General features: G+C 48.3%; 1 protein-coding gene across 1 annotated transcript in view; it reads right to left on the bottom strand.

The window, feature by feature from the left end:
* Window positions 1-21,914, bottom strand: part of GPC3 (glypican 3) — a 119,002-nt gene that overhangs the window by 8,819 nt on the left and 88,269 nt on the right. Inside the window, exon 5 of the mRNA XM_019474191.1 lies at window positions 10,067-10,187. Within this exon, the coding sequence (XP_019329736.1) occupies window positions 10,067-10,187 (121 nt within the window). The remainder of the gene's footprint in view (window positions 1-10,066; window positions 10,188-21,914) is intronic.

The raw sequence follows: 21,914 nt of genomic DNA, 5'->3' as shown, positions 1-21,914 counted from the left end.
GAGGAGGAGGACACCATGGCAAACACCCCCCAAACCTGTTAGCTAGGGCAGAGCGAGCAGCCGGTCTGCCCTCCCTGGGGACCCGCCGACCACTGCACCGGGGCAGGCTGTGCCTAGCTGAGCCCTGGGTGTGCTCCTTGGGAGCTGGGGGGCCAGCGGCCTCCAGCATCCTGTGGCCACCTCTGCCACCCGACAGCCACCGCTCTGTCCTGCGTGGAGAGGAGATCAGGGAGACGGGAGCGGGGTCCGCAGGCAGGACGGGGCTGGTGATGCTGGGGAAGGCGCCCAGCTGGAGCGGGGAGCCCAGAGCACCAGGCCCTGCTGCCACAAGTATTTATGCACTTCACATTAAACAGGCATTCGACTGAGACAAACCAGACCAGAAATAATGCCAGGAACAGGGTCTCTCCAGCCTCTGTGGTCCCTAATTAATGGCTGATGGCTGAGCAGGCTCCTGGGCAAGGTCACAGCTCTCCTCTGCATTCAGAGCATGGCTGCTGCTTGCTAAAGCCCAAAGAGGAGAAAATTTAACTTCATGGACAGAGCTTTTCCAGCATCAATATTAGCACCTGCCTCCTAGGATGGGTCTACAAACAGGATAAGAAAACATCCAGGTTCCATCACGGACGCTGCTGGTACACTGGGGTGCAACTCATCACCGATACTGAATGCATCCAACAGAAACAGACCCTGGAAGGCTCAGGCCCCCAGAGCTGCAGGCAAGGGGAGCCCTGCCCAGGGTGATTCTCCCACGCATATGCACAGCCACCAGCTGAGCAGCTGAAGCAACTCAGCATTTAAATTAGGTTCAAAGCTGGTGACTTTATACCCTCCCCCAGCGAGACCCAACACTCACAGAGGAAGCCCTGAAACGCACCTACATGAGTCTCACCCTCAGCATTTAGGAACGTATGTGCTGCACAAAAAGGTCAGTAAACTCCTTCCCCACTGGTAGGCGGGAGGCATTCAAGGGGTCCTGCCAAAAATAAAAAGTAACTTCCTGCCCGTCACGATACGTCTTGATGGCTCAGACACCCATCCTCAGCCAGCTGCTCCCAGCTCCCCATGCTTCACAAGACAGCATCTTCTTCCATGGGTCCTCAGAAAGGCCAGCCAAGGACATTTTCTTCTTTTAAATATCGTTCCCTCACAATACAGTCGAGTGAGGCCATAGGCAATAAATATCGCCGAAACCTAAACTTCCCTGTTTGCTCTCACAGTTTTATGTGCTGCAAGGGCCATCTCTCACAGCACGTGCTCCAGCAGCAAGAGCACTAAAATACAACCCAGCCTTTGCAGTCAGTTAGGTGTCAAAACCAAACTAAGACGTTTAATGAGCAACAGCATTAACTGAGCGAGTCCTCCTGAGCCGTGAGGGTTATTTACACCTGCCCCAACACAGACAGGTCAAAGCAGTCTCACTGACTGGGGACAGGGTTTGCCAGCACAGAGACCTCCCTAATTACAAACATCTGCTTTGCCAGCAGGTGTTACAAAAGGAGCAAGATTACAAATTATTCATTACCTAAAATGTACAAAACTTCTTGCACTTTCTGACAGCAGCACAGCTTGGATGAAAGCTGCAGCGGTCTGCGCCGGCCAGTCTATCCCACCATGGAGGTGGGATAGAGCATCAAGAGAGGTCCCAGGAGCAGCCTTGGCTTCTTACCAAGCCAAGCCAGTGCTTTAAAAAAGGGACCACCCTTTCCCAGAACAGGATTGCTGGGTGGGGTGCAGGTCCGATGCCTCTTCTACTTCAGACCAGGAAAGCTCTGGTGACATTTGCTGCAAGAACAAAGCTGTTGAGACCAGAAGATGACCCGCTACAGCCAGCTAACATCTTTCTGCAAACAGTAGTAAGACACCTTGCTCTGCCCTTTCCATCAAAGGGATGCCAAACCAGTGAGTGATTTCAGTTCCTTCAATGCAAGTTACATGCAAATCCACAGCGGGCTGTATCTGGAAGGACTCCTCTGCTACCCATCTGCGGCTGGTGTCGTGGACCAGATACACATTAATGCCTTTGGGAGAAAAAATGCCGTAAATGGATCTCGTTCCCACTGCAGAGTGGTTCGGTGAAGTGGCAGAATTACTCTAGGGAAATCCCCAGCTCCAACCTTCCCAGCGCATGGAGCAGCTAGGGATGGAGCGGGAATCTCACAGGCATCCCAGCTCTCAGAAACAGCGCCTGCACACCATGCGACAGCTGGGCACAACGCTCCCGAAGCAGAGCCCGGGATGCAGAGCGGTCCTCCCGCCGGAGCTGGCCCTCCCTGCCCGCAGCGGGTCTGACAGCGCTGCTTTTTCCCCCCTTCCCCTGAGAACATCATCGCTAAGCGGGTTACACGACGTCCGGCTGGAATAAAAAGTAACATTGTTAACGAGGCTTTTTCTCAGGAACAAAAGCAATCAGATTTGTTCTGCGGCCAAGAAGACCATAGGCTACCTTCCAGGCCTGCTCTGGACGATGAAGATTAGCTCCCTGAATCCCAGTCCCCTCTCAGCCTGAACCACACTTTAAAAACCTTGACGTTAAGTCAAATTTTGGAGAAAAACACATCAATGAGAAACCTACCAATCATCGCCCTAATGCCAGTGAGGGCTACGTGCTTTGTTACTGGGACCATCGGGGAGGACACCTACCCCAGACATCTACTGATTAAATTACCAGCCTGAGTCACAGCACAAGGCAACACTCAATACAGCCCAGAATAACTGTAATTAACTGTTAATTTGGTATCAACAGCTCCACTTACACCGTGTTTTGCTGCACAAAGGATTCCTCCAGGTTTGTTTCCTCCACAACAGGATAAACTCCAGTGCTGGTACAGGATATCTGGTGTTTGTTTTAAAGCACCGCTGTGCATCAGCTGCATATTTTGGACACAAAAGCAAATGAATCCCCTTTAAAGGTATTTTTTTCCAGCCGATTTCCACGTTATTGTTTGGAGGCTGGTCCCTGCAGGACACACCTGAGGCACCTGCCTCCCCACTGGAGCTGAAGCCACAGGGGCAAAGTTGAATCCCTTCTCATGCATAAGGCCACAGCAAACAGGGATTTCAGGGAAGGAGAGTGATAAAATGCTATTTATGTCACCCAAAGGTTGTGAACGCCAAACAATAAACTAGTGTGGAGACCAGCCAAAACCGCCACCCTTCCAAGCTCAGCCCCGGCAGCTTCCCAGTCTTGCTGAGAAAAGCAAGGAGCTGGATTCACCGCCCGGGAAAGCTTTGCTGCTCCTGTAGTCTCAACTGAGCTAAACATCTATTCCAATACTAGGTAAGCGGTGAAACACCACGGATGAATAAAGTAACCTCTGGAAAGGCAAGTGGGATTAGCAAAAAGGCGAGACGTTCCTTTTTCATACTGATAAAGGAGATACATGGTTTCACATGGAAACACACCTTTCCCAGTCCTCTCCCGTATGTTCCTGAAATTCATTGCCAGGGAAAGGACAAATGAAAGTAGGAAGGATAAGGAAACAGCGAATCTTGTCTCAAAAAATGACAGCTCTGCAGTCCCATTATTTACCAAGAAAAAGGGACATATGGGGATGGACCAAAGGACTTGGGTGCTCCAAGGAAAACCCTACAACGAATTATTTTCTCCAAAAACTGGCTGATATGAGGACTTCGCATATTGATGGGCGTTTTGGCACTACCTTCAATAAGAACAACTGGCCAGTAAGAGACAGTCATAGCTGGGTTTACACAGCACACAGGAGATGCTCAGGCCCTCAGCACAACTCCAAGTTTCGGTGTCACTGAGCAGTATCAGAAATGTGCCTATTTACCGCCCTTTTCTTACTGAAAATGGGAAATACCTCACATTCCACAGCAAATGTAACTGCACAAGCAGTAAAAGCGTGGGGCTTAACAGCACAGCCCTTACGCTCCTGTCTCATGCAAGACCACAGGAATAACAGGCGAGAAATTTCAGCAAACACAGCCCATATTACACATCTGCTTAAAAACACACGCAAACACACCAGGTCCAATTAATCTTGAGCTGTTAAAGAAAATCCATTTTGGGTGACCTGCAGGTACAGTGTTCCCACAACAAACCCGATAAAGCCGGGACGTTTGCAGATAGGGTCCCGACGGGTGATAGCTGGCGCAGGCAAACGCCGCTCTTACTAAGATGGGCAGGAGGGGTTTGGGTTTAAAAAGCAACCCGACAATCAGATATGTTCAAATTTAATTATGTTCTCGTCACAGAGGGTCACACTTCCCCTGATTTAACTGGCCTGGCAAAATCCTGTAATTGCTGCTTGCATATGGAGTCGGAGAGCATTTACCCGGCGTGTTAACGAAAGCCGAGGCACAGCTCAGAAGGAGGATGGAGTTAGTCTTTAAATACCAGGCCTAGACTTGGTGGAGCTATAGATTATTTTGTATTGTAAAAGAAGAATTAGCTGATCCATTCCAAAATGCATTTATCATTAAAATAAAAATCTTCTGTCATTTTATTTAATAGGCTTAGTAAGAAATAAATGCAATGTCTGGTTGCTTTCAACAACATGTGGTTTTAATGTTTTAATTGTTACAAACTGTTTAATAATGTTGAACAAAAGGCATGTCCAAGTAATTACTGTGTTTACTAACATTTCTTTTGAGGACTTGATAAATTATATTACACATATACAGCACTTCAGACATCGTAGTGTTAACTTATTAAATTTAAAAGTGGAAAATTAGCCAAAAGCAATTTGTTTTGGTGCAATTTAAATATCTCATTTTCAAGTGATAAGCATTGTGCATCACATTATTTAACAATCTGGCAGTTTGTGCATTTTTCTAATTATTATGCTGCTTCATCTGGCTAGGGAATTAAAATACAGTGGGAATAATAAACCTCACAAAGCCTAGCAGGCCATAGAGAGATGCGATTCCACCAAATCTGTCAAAGTCACAGATTCTTCTGAAGGGGAAATATATTCCCGAAAACTCCTCAGCTCCCCAGGGTCTCCCATAATAAACTCAATAGTTTTCCCTGCTTGGAGCCGCCCAGGACAGGGTCTGGCGAGGTGGCCCCCCAGGACCCCAAGTCTCCCTGGGACAACCCATTTGCAGGTTCCCCATGTGCCCCAAGCACGGTCTGGATCTGACCCTTTGCTACCCCAAGCATCGTCCCCCCGTGGCGGTGGGGGGATGACCCCCCGACCCCCTTCGCCAGTCCCCAGTGCTCCGCCATACTCTATATTTTAAGCAAAGAGGTTGAGAGAGACTCGGGCACAAGGGCATCGCGCTGTTCCCAGGCCTATTTTGTTTACATTTGATTCAATCAAGTTGTGGCCTTTTGGCCTCTTTCCAAATTAACTTCTGCGTGACCTCCGCCATGCCCTCTCCCAGCAGCCAGGCCGCAGGAAAACAGCCCATTAAACCTAGAAACAAATATAGGACATATTGGTTGATCAACCCAGCTTCAAACGCAGCTATTTAAACGCCGGGTCGTGCTTTTTTGCAAACTTCAAGTCTATTTTGTCTTCGGTCATTCGCACCTCTGGGCCTCCTTTTTTTCTTTTCCCCCCTCCAGCTAGAGCTCCGTGTTTTACTGCCTCATAAAACTTCTAAATTTTGTTCTCATCCTCCCGTAAACCCCACGAAGAGCAACACGAGGCGCTTTCACACGGGGCTTGCTGCAGGACCCAGGTCTTTACGCTGAGCACGTGAAGAAAGGCGGTGAGATCCTGCTTGGGCGGAACAGCTGTAATACTCCAAGAAATTGTGTGTTCCCATTATTTCCAAGGAAATAAATCAAAGCGGGTTTCTCAGGGTCTGTGAAAGCATATCGCCTGGATTCCGATCCCCAAAGGGTTTTTTTTTTCAAGAGCTTATATGGTAGCTAGATTTCTGGCTAGAGAATATGCAGTATGATAAAAACACAGTCCCTATATGGGGCAATAAATTACAGATTGTTTGATGTGGAAACCAAAGAACTGTCAAACTCCAGTATATCTGAAATATTCTAAATGAGCCCTTAACTCCAGTGTCTGGAAATGTACAATATGTTTCCAGGCCCTTCAGTCTTGTAAAGACACATCTCCCCCAGTTAAGTTTCCTTTTATGGATTTTATTCTTCATTTTTGGTGAGTTTTTTCTCCCCCTTTTCTTCCAATATTACACTCTTCCTCCTAGAGATGGTCCTGTGATAAACACCAGGATTTATCTAAGCATAAAAAGGGATCAGAACTGGGCACAATCTTAAACAGGTAAGTGCAGTAAGGATGGGGTAAAGCATCCGCTTCAACGGTATCAGAGCCCTGTAAGCACTGCAGAGAGCACACAGTCAGCTGGGGACCCAGAGGGACAGGAGGGAGGACCAAGAGTGTCCATCGGCTGATCTGGTACCCACAGTCTCCATCCCTGCTGTATCCTCGCACCAGCATCACTCAGGTCTGCTCTCCAGAGCCTTTCCTGGGAGGAGGTTCAATAGGAGGTCACCAATGTGGAAGAGCACCCGGGACGTGGGACATGGACACCACGGCTCCCACCTCCACGCGTATCTGTTAAAACTTGAACCTCATCCCCATCTGTCAGCCACCTAAACGTCCCCGTGGTGGGAGGAAAATTGAATGACCAGAGGAAACAGCTCACCTTGCACACCACTTTTTGCCTAGGGATGCTACCAAGTGACAAAAAAAACTGAGCAAGACCTCATGCTTACACAGAGTAACCTTTCAATTTCAATATAGTTTCACGTGTGGGATGAGTGAAAACCCTTCTAGCTAGAAACAGACCCCATCCACTCTGGGAAATAAAAGTTAGGAACCAATTCCAACTCATTTTCCTGAAGGTGACCCTTGGCCTCCCAGCTGAGATAACAACGCTAATATTTATGGATGGGCTGTTCATGCCTCTGGGCACACAGCAAAAATAACTCAAATCAAAACTTGGTAGACATCTAACAGAACTGAAAAAAAAAAATCCTTACTTCCAATATGGCAATAATAAACCATCTCGCCCACCAACGCACGAAAAATAGCACCACCCACAATCACACGTTCGGGTGAAACAAAAATGGTCTGGAGTCTCGATGTGATGAGTAGGCACCACCGAGGGGGACTCATCCAGAAAGGACTGACTTGAGACAGCACACTACTCAGGCAGTGAGCTTTATTCATTCATTTATTTTAGCTTGATAAAAGGTGCTTGAACCAAACTAATACAATCTGGCAAACTTTTACTTCCCCTTCTCTCTGGGTTAAGTTTTCTATACTCCTTTCAGTCCACGTGGATTTTGTTCTAATGCATAAACACCATTCTCATTTCAAACTGCAAAAGTTTGATGAGACTTTCTCATATATTTGTGCGCACTTACCCAGATTCAGTTTGAGAAGACACTAACTAATGAGCGAGCATGATTTCCGCACACAACACATTCGCCAAACTCAAGCAAGCTTGAAAACGTGGCGTACTGCTGAAAGAACACACATTTTTCAGCAGCGTGAGCAGCCTAGAATAAATCGAAGCCAAGTCATCAGCAAATTACAGACATTAGCAAAAATCTACAAGTAAAAGTAAAAGCTGTGGAACTCCTAACAAAAATTGCACCAGCTAGCACGGCTCCTGCGTCTACCCACATCCACAAAATCCAAGCTGCACCTCCAACACAACACATGGGGAGGAATTCATTACAAGCTACTAGATTCACAATTTACTGGCAGTCACAGGGGGAATCCAGTTTACAGCTCTGAGCACTACAAACACTCAAAGAGATGCTCTTTTCTCCAAAAGATTCTGGATGTTTGAAAACCCTTAAAAGGCGCTGTTGGCTTGAGCTTGGTGGATTCAGGAGATTTTCACTCCTCCCCAGCCTGGGAGTCCCCACCGCTTCCCAGATCCGAAGCCAACACCTGAAAAACACAACTGTAATTCATCCAGAGCTGCTCCTTCCACATTTCCTACTCCTTGGCGTTCAAGATGCCTTCCAGATGTGAAGGAGAGTGCAAAACTTCGGTAGGCCAAGAAAATAAGTGTGATGGTGAGCTATGACACCCCAAATCCCAAATTTAAGTGACCTCCACAGTTACTTTCCCGGTATGTAAGCTACTTACTATAGACTAAAGACCCTCCGCAGGCATAGCTAGGTTCATAACTAATTTTCACAAATCACTTCCCATTTTCTCCTGATTTTATTCTCAATTCCCCTCTTTCTCAAACACAACTTTACAAGAGGGTTTGATATTTTTCAGACTCTTACACTTATGCCGTTTAAACTAAAACAACTCACCTGCCCCCCATAACGTGTTCCAATCCAATACTGCAAGCCAAGGAGGGGAAGCGCTGTAAGAGATCATGACCAAGCTGACCATATTCACCCCCTTACCACCATTTTTCCCAGAGCAGCGGCTGACAAAGACACTCTGCTGCTGTAAACAGCTGAGTTCAGCCCGGCGATGTTTATCCAGGGTCTCTTGTTCCACGAATCTCCACTCCTCAGCAGCCTGAACTGTTCAGCAAAGACCTAACTTGACCCAATCTGGCAGCCAGCATTTCACAACCACTTTATGTCAGCAGTTTCAAGTACACTAATAACCATGTTTTGTTCGGTGCGACTTTCTCACTGTGAACGGCAAAATATCATTATCACCTGCAGGTTGAAGCCTGCCCTCTACCCCATTTAATAGGGAGCTGATTATGCTATTTCCCGCCCCCCCCACTTTTAATAATTATGGGCTGTTGGCAGATGGCATGGCTCGGCACGGGGGGAGGCATGCGGGAAGGCAGAGCAGGCTGCGCTGCCGCTGCCCACGTCAGCTCCCGTGTGCCTGGGTGATCCCGGGGACCCTGAAACCCTCGCTGCATCCCGCTCCCAGACAGCAGCTAATGAGGCGTGCCTGCATCGGAAGGTGCAGGGGTTAAACCGGGAACTGCTATGAAAACAGTCCCTGGCAGTTGCGGGAGCAGGAAAGCAGAGGTTAGCAGAAAAGTCGCTAAGCCAGCAACTCCAGACAGACCAGCCCTCACAGCCCACCGGGCCGGGAAGCAAAGCTGGGCTTAACCCCAGGAACCCGCCGCTGCCCAAAGCCTCATGCCGGAGCGACCCTGAACAAGGTCCCCACCAGTAAGAGCTCTCTCAGGAGAGACTGGGCAGCTCAGCTGTATTAACAGACAGCATTACTGCCTGAGTATTTGCCCTGCAAGGTCCCAATACTGTGTGCCCCTGGAAAGTACAGAGGTCCAAGCTATCAGTTCTACTGAAAAACATCCCCTCTACGAGTTATTCAGTGACACAGAGAGGAGTGCTGAGTCCGGAGCCGGACCCCAGCCCGGCTGGCCTGAGGCAACGCTGCAGAAGAGCTCTGGGAGGTTAACAATTGCAAGCTGAATGCCCACAGAGGTGCCACCTAATCCCTTGGCAGCGGTGGGGCTTTTTCACAGGCTTAACCTGGCCTGGCATGATGGGTAGAGACAAGATACTGCTTGTCCTGGCAAGGATGCCAGGTCTGAGACCGTGGGAAGGAAGCTCCCTCCCCAGCAGAAAGGGTCTCATCAAGCTCTGCCATTTCCCCATTCAATGGTAACTTGCCCCAGCAGTGACTGGGAGTGGATGCCCAGGGAGATACAGCAAAGAAACAAGTGACCCTCTCTGCCAGCCATAAGCAATGCCAAAGGGGAGTCTTCCAACCAGAGGGGACATCAAGCACATGCCACATTGACCCCTGCCAGCACCTCGTGCTCAGGGGCACCACAGCAGCTCCATCTTTCTTGGTCCTCCATCATGTGGGAGATGGATGCCCAGCAGAAGCACACTGCAAGGATGCATCCACGCACCCTCCCGGGCGCAGGCTGAGCCCTGGAGGGCTGCAACGCACGTGCCCTGCAGCTCCCACTGCACCCCCAGAGCACCACACCAGCCTGCATGAATCAGGACCTGCCACACGTGCCCTGCGAGCCTGGTACTGCGCAGGGCCAAGGCAGCACTGGCTCTGCACGCAGCTGCAGAAGATAGAGATGCCCTGGGTTGTCTGGCTGAGCCCTAAGAAAGTGTGGGGGAGGCCAGACTGATTTGGAAACCGCCCACTCCGGAGCCACCATCCCTGCTGGCATGCCTGCAACAAACCTGGTTGATGTGTTTCAGCTTGTCAATAATCTGGCTGATCACTGGCTCGGAACCTTTCATCTTCACCTCGTGGTTGCCAGGCTGAGCTTTTGCTCCGTTCCTTGTGATTTGGGGACTGTACCTGTGGGAGTGAGAACAGAGGAGACCACGATGTGATGGGCTAATATAGAGGAGATCTTAAAAGTTCAGTACAAACAAAAGAAATCCTAAGATAAGCACCAGCCCCCTCCAAAACACAGAGTGCAAAACAGTTAATAATGACAAAGAAAAGCAGAAGATTCCCATAAATATTTCTGCTCTGCCTTTGCAAAGCAGCAAGATGATATACTTGTATCACTTGAGGACAATGAAGTCCTTTCCAGTCCATTAGTAACCAAGGAAGATGTTAAACAGTATACAACAGGGATAAATATTTTCACATAACTTGCACCCAAGAGTCCTAAAAAAGCTGGCTCAGAAATTCTGGCTTGCTCATGTTTGTTTAAAATAAATCTTGGCAGACCACAGAGACTCCAGTACAAGAGCAGTAGTGTTGTGCCCACAGCCAAAAAAAATGAGTGGGATGACCCAGTTAACTGCAAGCTGATTTGCATAACATCAACCCCCTTGCAAAATAATGACTATCACTGATGTGTGACTTCAGTAATAAAGAATTAAAGCATCAGAATATCATTAATGCTGTCAACATTGCTAATGGAAAATAGGTGTTGTCAAAAAATCCTGATTTCAGCCTTTGATGAGATCCAGCCTTGGGGATCAAAGTAACTGCTTAGAACGTACCCTGACTTTGGTGCGGTGCTGGGCTCTGCACCATGCGATATCTTGATTTACACGGGTACCGTGCAAGTCAGTAAAGCACCTGTAAAGCAGATTAAGAGCTGGCGGAGCGATCTCCAGATGCAGCTCTCCACAGGGACCCTCCCTGAGCTGCCAGGGCAGCTCTGCAGAGGAGGGCGGCCAAGCCTGCACTCAGCTTTTTCATCGGCAATTAGGAAAGAAATATAAATTCACTGCTGCAAAATTTATGGAATGGCAAAGTTTATCAGAGCGATAAAAGTGAGGAGAAGAGGGACAGAGGGATCACTGCATGCTTGCCTTTGGAGGAACGCGTTTCTACACTCAATACCTGGGTAGCAGCTCGTGATGCTCAGGATGCGAGACAAGCACGTCCGCACCAACCTCAAACTCTGCTTCAGGACCAGAGCAAGCGGCTGCCACCGCTGACTGCTGGCATCCACAGCAGTGGCACAGAGCACACTGGTGCCTTCTTGAGCTGTGGGTTGTTGGTATTCATCACAGCCCCAGTGACAGGCCACGGTACTCTACAAGCACAAAACAAATCCTCGTCTCCAAAAGCTGACAGCCTGAGCACACGCTGCCAAACCCCGGCACAGCCTGCGAAAGCGAGATTGCTGAGATAACGCCAAGCATCAGTCTGCTTTTACTGTACGACTGTTTTTCCGGTGCCGTGGGTAAACACGATGAATATTCCTTTCTGCGATTCATCTCCTACACATCGTGTCCTCACCCAACTCCCAGCCCCAGTGACTGCCTCCCCATCTGCCAGCTCCCCTGCCCACTAATCCTTCATCCCCACGCTGCCGGGTGAGCTCGGGCAATGACAGTCAGCCCATTTCACAGAGGCTTTGCGGAGGAAGTGGGACTTCAGCAGGAATTTAAAGGAAGGGAAGGAGACAGGAGGAATAGTGGGGCCAGCTCAGGGAGGATGCTTTGCTGGAGAAGAAAGCAAGAGGCATGAGGATATTCAGCCACAACAGCTGTCAGGGCAGACTGAGGGTTTTGGGGATACACAGGAGGTTGGCCCCAATTAAACTCTAAATTAGGAATGAGACCGACTCAGACATGTGGGGATGCAAAGGCAACCCTAGATTTATACTGGTGCAGCACGAATCTGCCCCTGACCTGAAATATTCCCATCATTTAAAATACAGGACTGAGGCTGATTTCCACTCCAAGGCTTTTTTGGAGCAGGAGTTAGATGTACAGGAGCACCCTGCACCCCCAGCCGGGTCCCCAGCGCTGGGCACTCCCCGTACACAGCTCAGCTGAGGGCTGACAACCCCGCAAGATACTTCGCTGAAAGAGATGACAGATGAAGAAGGATGGGAGAAAGGAGATGTTTGTGCCTCTAACAGAGGAGCACACGCCTGTGTATATTCCTGTTTCCAGATGTAAACAGCTTGTACAAGTACAGGAGAAGCATCGCTGCAAAGCAGAGACATCAGCTTGGGTCTCCCAAGCCTCACCAGCTCCTCAACACCGGGGCAGCTACCTGCACAGTCAACCCACCATGCAGCGCTTCAACTGCAGCACGGTGCTGCTCAGGCGTACCATACTGAGTCCAACAGCTCTGTTCTCCACCCAGACACCTTTCCCCATCCTGGTGCCTCCAGTTAGGACTCAACATTTTGCAACACACACTTTTTTTTTTTTAAATAGTTGCATTATCCTGGGAAGTACAAAACACAGCTATACCTGAGACACAATAGCTCCCTGTTCAGAAAAGCAGTTACATATGCAATTAGAGGCTCGTAGGCTGAAAGCTAAGTGACTGGGAGAAGTGGGGCCAGAGAGCGTCAGGCTGGATGCCAGCCTGCAGCAGCCCATACCCAGGAGAAGGGCTGGTTTCCTGGCACAGATGGCCGGTGGGACCGCATGCTCCGAGCACCATCTCGTGGGAAGCCGCTGCTGCCGCAAGCACAGACCTGCCCGGCTCTGCAAATACTTGGGCTTAACTTTTTGCAGGGGAATAGGCACTGGGAGCAGTGAACCATTAAACCTGCTGCTCATTTGTCACACAGAGACTTAATACCACCACGCCAACCTGACAAACGCATCTGGTGCCTGAACATAAACATCCTCAAGACGCATTACTTTTTAGATGCCAAAGAAATTACCATTTTTGGTGTCACTGTAAGTTTAATTTAAAACACTGATGGAACTTTAAAGTACATTGCTGAAAAGTCTCCTGCGGTTTAAGAGATTTAACTAGCAGGATAAATCTCCCACAGGTTTTAGCAAGAGCAGAACCAAGCCCATTTGGTGCATACCTAAATTAATACAATCTCTCTCCTAAACAGTTTTATACAAAGAAACTCAATAGCTTGGGTTTGAGTGGGCGAAACACCTTCTGAAATCCATGCAATGACTGCCAGAGAGGATTTCTGTAGCCTACACAATGTCGTACAGGAGGGAGGAACACAGTACTACAGCAGTAGTACACCATAACTACGTGTCCAAAGACTGAAAATTGTTCTCCAGAGGCTCCGCTGGCGTGGTGAGGACCTCAGATCACCCTCCCCAGGGGGACAAGTCTACCAGAGAAGGAAGCAAACCTGAAAGCGTTTGCAGAGGGATCTCTCCCTAAAACAGTGATGCTGGAGAAGCAGAGTGCCACCACCTGGTGCTTCCCACCTGGCCAGGTACAAGGGTACGAACTAGGCCCAAAATGAACCATTTGCACCATTACACAAGTCATTTGCAGCAGCAAGGCAGTGGGTACTGCAAGCTGCACATCTTTGAGCATGAATCGCAAAGAAGCAGATGCACGGGGACACGCTACATCCGAAGAGCCAGAGACGAGCTCCTGCGTGGCTTGGGTACTTCAGGGCATGCTGCCTCTGCACTGCCGAGCTGAGACCTCCCGGTGCGCTTGGGTACGAGGGGGACACCAGCTCCCCCTCGGCTGTGCCCCTCTCTGCCCACGCACCAGGGCTGGGCTGGCACGCATTCAGGCATGCGGGATGCAGCCAAACAAAGGGTTAAAGACTTTGAAATGTAGCTTCAGTGAAGGATGGACATTCCTGAAATGCTAGAAAAGCTGGAAAAGGCAGCTGGCACCCCTCCCTGCAGCCTGGGCCAAGCAGCCAGGCCTTAATATGGCAGAGAGATGCCTTTGCGCCCACGCACCAGGGCTGGGCTGGCACGCATTCAGGCATGCGGGATGCAGCCAAACAAAGGGTTAAAGACTTTGAAATGTAGCTTCAGTGAAGGATGGACATTCCTGAAATGCTAGAAAAGCTGGAAAAGGCAGCTGGCACCCCTCCCTGCAGCCTGGGCCAAGCAGCCAGGCCTTAATATGGCAGAGAGATGCCTTTGCAGACCCCATCGAGCCAGAGGACAGGGGGGTCCCAGGGCAGTCCCCACAGTCTCCCCCCAAGCAGCCAGGCCTTAATATGGCAGAGAGATGCCTTTGCAGACCCCATCGAGCCAGAGGACAGGGGGGTCCCAGGGCAGTCCCCATGCAGTCTCCCCTGCATCCCACAGAGCTGCTGCTGGGCTGGTGGACTTGCAGATGCCATTGCAAAGCAAAGCCAAAGCATCACCTTCTTCCCATGTTCCCCAGCCACAGCTCAGCAAAGGAGAAATCTCAGAGCCATCTCGAGCTGCTTTCAACATATGCCAGTAAAACAGCCCCTTACCGCAGGACACTTGTGCTACTTCATGAAACCCATCACATACCTCTGCCATGGTGATATGGGCATTGAACAGCAAACATGCACAGTGGTTAAAGTCCACCCCATGGTCCCAGGGGGTCCCTGCGCTGAAGGGATATCAGTGTTGCAACATGAGCATGGTCTGGCTTCCACTTCATAAGCAAAGCCCAAAATACTTTCCTCTTTGACGTGTGTTGACGTCAGTCAGCAGCATCTCCTTGCCTGGGCTCCCTGGGTATGGGCTCTTGCTGGGGATGCGGTATTTTCCAAAGACAAATGTCGCATTGTAAAATGTGCTGATAAGCAGCCCTTGCTAAAAACTACTTTAAAGACAACCACCTGATGAAAACACTAATGATCTGAGGTCTTCTGTGGGGATAGCACAACTACAAACCCTTCCTGCTCCTTCTCATCCCCCAGCCATAAATGCCAAAGTATGCAGTCAAATTAAGGGATTTTCCCCTCCTTTCCTCCCCACCATCCACAAATGTCTCTGTGAACATTTGGTCATTCCAGTCCAAATGCAGCTCCTTCCAGGCTTTCATTTCAGAGCAAGGAAGACAAGAGGACAAATGCAATTTAAATATATGGCAATGAATGTAAAATGCGCGTTCATCCTACTTGGCCAGGCTAAGCTTAGAGATCAGTTACTGCAATGCCTGACGTGATTTAGAGAAAGTAATCCTGTAAGTCAAACATAAAGAATTACACCTTTTAGCAAAAGGAAAGTAAGTTTGTCATTCAAATAACAATTAATTTATGCCTGCCTTCCAGTTGCAAAGTATTTATTCAAATGCAGCTCCACAATTTAAACAGCGTGGTATCCCTTGCAGGCTCTTCCTCTACTGTCTCTGTTCACCGAATCATACTTGTTTGAGGGAGTGGATGGGGGACAAATACAACACAGACTGCTACAAGACAGGAGTACAAGAGAAGAAGTTTCATTGCACAGGACTTAATAATCGAGCTTGAGATAGCAGCATTTCCAGCACCCACAACCCCCTGAAGCTGCTCTGCATTTCAAGACATGACTTACTACAGGCCATGTGGGCTGGTGATACCAAGTCCTCACCACATAGGAAGCAAAAAGATATGAAAAAGGGGAGACAGGAAAGAAAACTTTCTCCCCCACATTCCTGGCAGGAACCCAAGTCAGCTGGTTTTCATGGGTCAGTAAAGGTGGGCACAGTGGTGATGCCAACATTTTACTCTCTCCGGCCCTGCTGCCTTTTGGTTTAGTGGGACAACTTTAGTGTCACATCAGTGGTGCAAGAAGCAGGAGCCAAAAGGCTGGAAGAGCTGCTTCCAACCCACGCATCCCACTCTGCAGACAGGGAGTAACTCCTGGATGAGTCCATAAGCCTCCAAGAAGAGGTGGTAACTTCTTTCCCTGATAGTTTCCTCTCTAAAGAGAGACCATCCAGAGATACCTGTTCAATCATACCAATTACCCCAGCCCAGACACAGGCTGGGTATGGGTTGCAGGCCAGACAAGTGCAGGTCCACCCCAGCTGTCCTCTTCCATATGGGGTACATGGTCCCACCATCCCTTGACCAGGCATCTCTTATATGGGGGTGCAAGCGGCAGGAGAGAGGTGGGGTGTATGGCTCTCAGGTGTCTCCCTGGCTTGCAACGTGTACTCAGTTACTTGCTTGCAGTGAGTGCTTGCAGTCATTGCAGAGCTTGCAGTGCCACAGTCAATTTACACCACCAGGAGCTCTGAGCAAGCTTCTTCAAAAGCAACCAGGAGGATCCAACACTCTCAGTGGGGAGCGTTCTCACCTAAATAAAAAGGAGCCATTTTCTGCTGGATTTCCAAATATCAACACCTCGCAGCCTGGTCTCACTACCATGAGAGCCCTCGGAGATCCTGCTGTATCGGTTCCCTGCCAAAGGGAAGTGCTGCCTCTTCGCAACCACCCTACGCAATGCGCCACAGCCGGTAAGAGTGCTGCAGACGTTAGTTTGGTTATAAATGTGAAGTCTCAGGTAATCACCTGGTTCTGGGAGATTGGACTTTAAGAAGCAACAGCAAAAACTGTAATATTCATAGCAAAACAATGGGAGTTTGTAACGTAAAAGGACAGCCTGAAGTCTCTCTCCATTCTTACTTCAGTTGAGTAAAGTTCAAGACAAATAGATTATGGAAAAATTGGCTAAACCTGAGACCAAGCAGCAGGCTTAATAGAGGAAGATTCATGATCTTCATTTCTGAAATACTCTGGAAACAATTATGGCCACTCAATAACCCACCGAATTTGCCTACTATCCTTTCATTATAGCTTATATTTGCTACAAAGCTGTGGTTTATGTGCTTGAAAAGTTACACAGCCTCCCCCTATGGGGACTCCATTGTATCAGATATTTTGCAGCACTGCCAGAAATAACCAAACCCTTCATGAACTACAGGGTTATTGCTGGCATGGAGTTTCCTTTGTTCCAATTACAGAATCTCATTTTTCTCTCTTGCTTCCAATTGTGCTTTCATTGTTTATGATTTGTATGATTAAAACAAACCACAGTACGTTGGCAACAGCAGGGAAATCTGAGACTTCTAGCTTGAAAAAGAGAATCTGGCAAGGTGCTAAAAATATATTAATTTGGAATTGGTATAAAGAGAACAAGAGTTATGCGGGTGATTTAGATTAATGTACAAGTTTGTCTACAGAAATTTGGAAATTGCAGTATCTAACAGTAATACTTAATGTGCTTACAAGTTTTGCACTGGGCAAATGTTGCTGTCATTCTATTCAGAACAGCTTGAAAGGAATATACTCATTTAAGCAGATTATTAAACTCTGAGGATCTAGATTTTAATAGGCTTTTAGTATTAAATACTGCAAAATCCTGATACTATATATAAGACAAATCACCTTTGAGATTCAGACACCTAACTCCCACAGATACTGAGATGAGTTCGATATCTCAACATCTGCTTGACTTAAGCTGAAGTCTTTAAATGAGCTAATTATTCAGTCAGGACTTCAGCGATAAGAATCACCCTCTGGTTTTTCTCTACATTGGATGGAGATAAGGATAAGAGAGGCTGGACAACCTTTCACCACCACCCAACACCACCAGCGTGAGGGCAGGTGGGAGGATGGGGCATGAAGACAAACAGAGGCAAGATCTTTTCACCACCCAACACCACCAGCGTGAGGGCAGGTGGGAGGATGGGGCATGAAGACAAACAGAGGCAAGGAAGGGCATGATGGCAACCCTCGCTTAGGCAGGTTTAAGCTGTTGCGCACCCACCCTGTCTACATGTCCAGCCCTCTGCTATCTCAGGGAACTGCCTATCAATTAATTGAGCCCAGGAAAGCTGCAAAGAGGTGCACAGTGATGCACAGAGACAGAGGGAGATCCAGCAGGTCTGGTCCCCAGCTACCAAGAACACCCAAGCACCATGACCCCTCAACAAGCTCTTTGCAAGTGGCGGAGTGTGCCACGTGTGGCTTTTGCTGTGAACCTTTGTGGCATCCCATAAAAGCACAATATGTTTTTGCACACTTCGAAAAGTGTGAAAAAGCAGTAATGTGTTGCCTTTTATTTTTTCTTGCCACTTTGGCTTATGTTCTTCAACCATGCAGCAACAGCACAGCAAAAGACACAGGCACTGCTCTGCATGACCAGAAAAATCAACCTTCCTTGTATGGTTGCCACAGTTTGCAAGCCGTTATTTCAAGGCACCATGTCCTAAACCCACATAAGGGATGGCAATCTGTTAACCCACAGATCAAACCTTAGGAAGGAGGATGAATTCTTGCCATTAGATGGTTCAACCTGGAGAAGTAGATGAGATGGACAAAGGACCACAAAGTAAGACTCAGTAAAAGAAAATGAGGGATGAATCATATTAAAAATGCTAGAATACACAAAGCAGGATGAGTGATGCTGACCCATCAGCAGAGCACATTGCATGTCATCCCCACCACAAGCCAAGGTGTAGAAAGCCCTCAGTCAAGCAGGTCCTCAGAGCTCTTAATTCCAGGGGGGTTGCAAGGGGCTGCACCAGGCAAGGAGTGCACCCACTGCATGCATAACCCTGCTCCATCGGTGGGAGATCTCAGAGCCAGGGATGAAACAAGAACATAGCTCAAGTAGAGTTGGACCTCGATCACCACGACAAGCAAAGTAGAGTCCACACAGGACTGCACTGAAACGGTTCGTTGTGTCAGAAAAGCACAATAAAATGTGCAAAATGTGCAGCTGCATTGCATCGAAGTCCCAGACGAACATGCCATGTTCAATCAGGGCAGAGGGAGTTAAGGGCAAGGAGGAAACTGGGAAAGGCTCAAACTGGGAAATGAGACCCAGCGGAAAGGCATTGAGCACGTCCAGTCCGCGGGGAGGAGGGGCACGTTCACTCTCTGCTGATAACAAAGCACTGGGATAAACAGGACAGAGTAAATACCGATTCAGAAAAACCACAAGAGGAGCAGCGTAGGGTGCAGAAGGGACTGTTTGCGTCAAATAGCAGGATACACATTGTCGGTATTATCTAGTACTTGAGTGCATTGGCAAGGGGCTGTGAAGTTGCTATTCCAGGCTTGATTTAATGTGTTATAGGAAAAGGGCTTAGAATAATTAGCAAATTTTGTCATGACAGAGAGGTTAGGAAACGGATAAACCAGTAGGGCTCCTCTCTAACTTAACTAACTCTCGGGTACTGCATTAAAGATGTGAGAGGTAAATAGCCACAAACCCTACAGCAACACCATCAAAGCCCAGACTTGCCCATATGGATGCTCATGCCGAGCCCACTGCCTGAGCAGTTTTATCCATCGTCTGCACAGCACCAGACATGCGGAAACATGGCATCCACCCAACCATCGCTCTCCCCTGGTCTTCACCTGATGCTGCAAAGCTTTCAGCAGCTTCAGCAGGTGCTTTCTAATCTATCCCTAGGGTGGGCACCTCATATTGCTATAGGAATTGCAAAGTGTCTCGCTCAAGCCCCAGCTGCCACTGCACAGGGACATGGGTGGTCTTAGATCTTCCTATGGATGTCCCAGAAACTCAAAGGGGTCTCAGGTTGCACGTTGATGCCCACACTTGGGCAACTCAATCCTGCCCCAAGGTGAAACGTATCCTGCTACAGCAACCATGCACAGCAGGTTAAGTACAAGACATGAGCGTCTCCTCCTGTCCAGCCTACTGAACTTTCAGTCAGGAAGATCTGATTTGCAAAAGCCAATATCCAACAAAGCAACAGGGAAACATTAAGATATAAAGTATATTTTACATGCACAAAACCTAGAAAATCAGACCCTTCTTTCTGGCAGCCATTACACATGTGGGACAACTACCAGGTCAGCATCCTGAAATTAATACTAGATATTCAAAAAACACCAAGTTTCTTGCAAAAAGGGGCAAGATGGAGTTTGATGACCAACAAGTGCACATCAGTCCAGCAGGAGAAGTGCTGTAGCCACGCCAGAAACACTCCAGTAAAAAAATGCACATTCTCAGAGCAGCTTGCAAAAGAGCTCCTACGCGATGAACAGCCACTTGGCTCCCTCTTGGGGAAAACACTGAAATAAAGAAACTGGTGGTTTGGGGTACTAGAGCACCTTTACATTAAATGCTCCCGATTTTCAGGAATCCTCCCAGACCCTCTGAAAGAGATGCCATGCCAGGAAGTCCAAGCATGTGAAGCAGTCAGTTTTGGCTCCACGTGAAGCAATGCAGTTGGCTTTAGAGACCATTTTAACTACATGTTTGCTTCTATTTGAAACATTCTGCAAATGGGTCCTGGGAGAGGAGCACCCTGGACCACTATCTTAGTTCAGCTTTATGTAGCTGAGCTCCCCCTGTAGTTTCATCGGCAGAAACACCACCAGGTATGAAACACTTTCCCAGCCTACGGAGAGGAGAGGGTCACCCTGGGAAGCGTTAAGGCTGCAGATGCTAAAAATACAAGGTGGGAAGGCAGTCAACGCATTTAAGGGGCAACAGCTATTTCCATTTTGTGCATCCATTTGCCCTCCCTCCTGAACACCCTGCCTTCACAGGGGTGTTCAAATCTCCTCCTCTGTGTGAGCCACACCCCCCCCACACTGCTTTCCTTGCCCAGCCAGAGTTTCCCCCTCCAGGACACCGCTGATGTCCCTGCGAGGGGATGGGGGATTTAACTCTCAGCACTCCTCTCTGCTCACAGCAAAAAACTCCAGTATCTGCCTGCAAGGGAGCTGTTACTAATATTTCATAGGAACTGGCAGAGGTGGTGACATCTGTGCAGTAGATCAGAGGGGGCAAGGAGGAAAGGAGTAGAAAGGCACGCTCCCTTCAAGCACAGCAGAGGATTTGATCCTCAACTTAACAGCCAAGCAGCCAGGGGCTGAAATCTTGGTGCCCCCTTCATTCACACACACTTTATCCTCTCCCTGCCTGCCTTGCCCCCTCCGCATGCCATGGCACCTACATGATCTGCCTCATTGTGCCACCAACACCACAGCATTGCAGCAGGGAACCTAGGGTCACGTGTCTGCCTATGACAGTCCACTGGTATTCTCAGCAGAAGCTGGAGAAGGCTATCATTTAAAGTCATGTTTAATCTGCAAATAACTCTGAACTTACATTTGCAGGAGGATCTGGACTCAGCACCTTTTCATTGCTGCTACTTCACCCAGCCGTGGCATCAGCAGAACCTGGACCAGGGCACTGGCCGTGGCCCTGGTGAACTGTCATAAGCAAAGACCTCACCCTAGGTCCTCCCCTGCAAAGCTGCAGTGTTCATAGCACTGTTTTAAGAAGTTTTAATTAACAATCAGTGAGACAGTATTGAAAATCTTTTTTTTCCAATTGTACTTCTCACTTAGGCATGGAAACGCAAGATTTTCCAGAAATAGGTACAGATAGAGGACACATTTTCCCTTAGGCAAAGTAAGTACATTTTATTATGCGTGTGATCTCAGATGCTTGAGCAATTTTTTTCAAAATATAGTTTGATGCTATTTTGGTCTGTTCAGTGTTTCAGGTCAGTATTGTAAAAGTACAGGCTAATTACCACCTGAGGTTACTGATCAAGAAGTCATAATTAATATCTCAACATTTCACCACTTCCTGATTTTATTTCTATTTCTTCCCTTTGCAAAGTAGGGTGATTAGAGGAGATTTATGTATAATTATAAAAAAACATTTCCAAGTTCTATTTCCACATTCTTTAACATTCCTGAGGGGCATTTTTTGCAAGAAAGTACCTCCATTTCTATTAACACTTCCTTCCCCTTTACGCTATTAATCCTGTATTTGACCATCTTCATTAACCTCATAGTTACTGCCAGGACATCCTCAGAACCGGTGAGTGGGGCAGGGAAAAGCAGCCAGGGCACAAGCTGGACCCTGGTGTGAATGGCTCCATCCAGAGAGGACAGCCAAGAGCTCGGGT

Source organism: Aptenodytes forsteri, unplaced genomic scaffold, assembly GCF_000699145.1.
Source record: "Aptenodytes forsteri isolate BGI_AS27 unplaced genomic scaffold, ASM69914v1 Scaffold265, whole genome shotgun sequence".
NCBI classification, from domain to species: Eukaryota; Metazoa; Chordata; class Aves; order Sphenisciformes; family Spheniscidae; genus Aptenodytes; species Aptenodytes forsteri.
The sequence above is the reverse complement of the archived record's forward strand: the minus strand, read 5'-3'. Positions and strand labels throughout refer to the sequence as shown.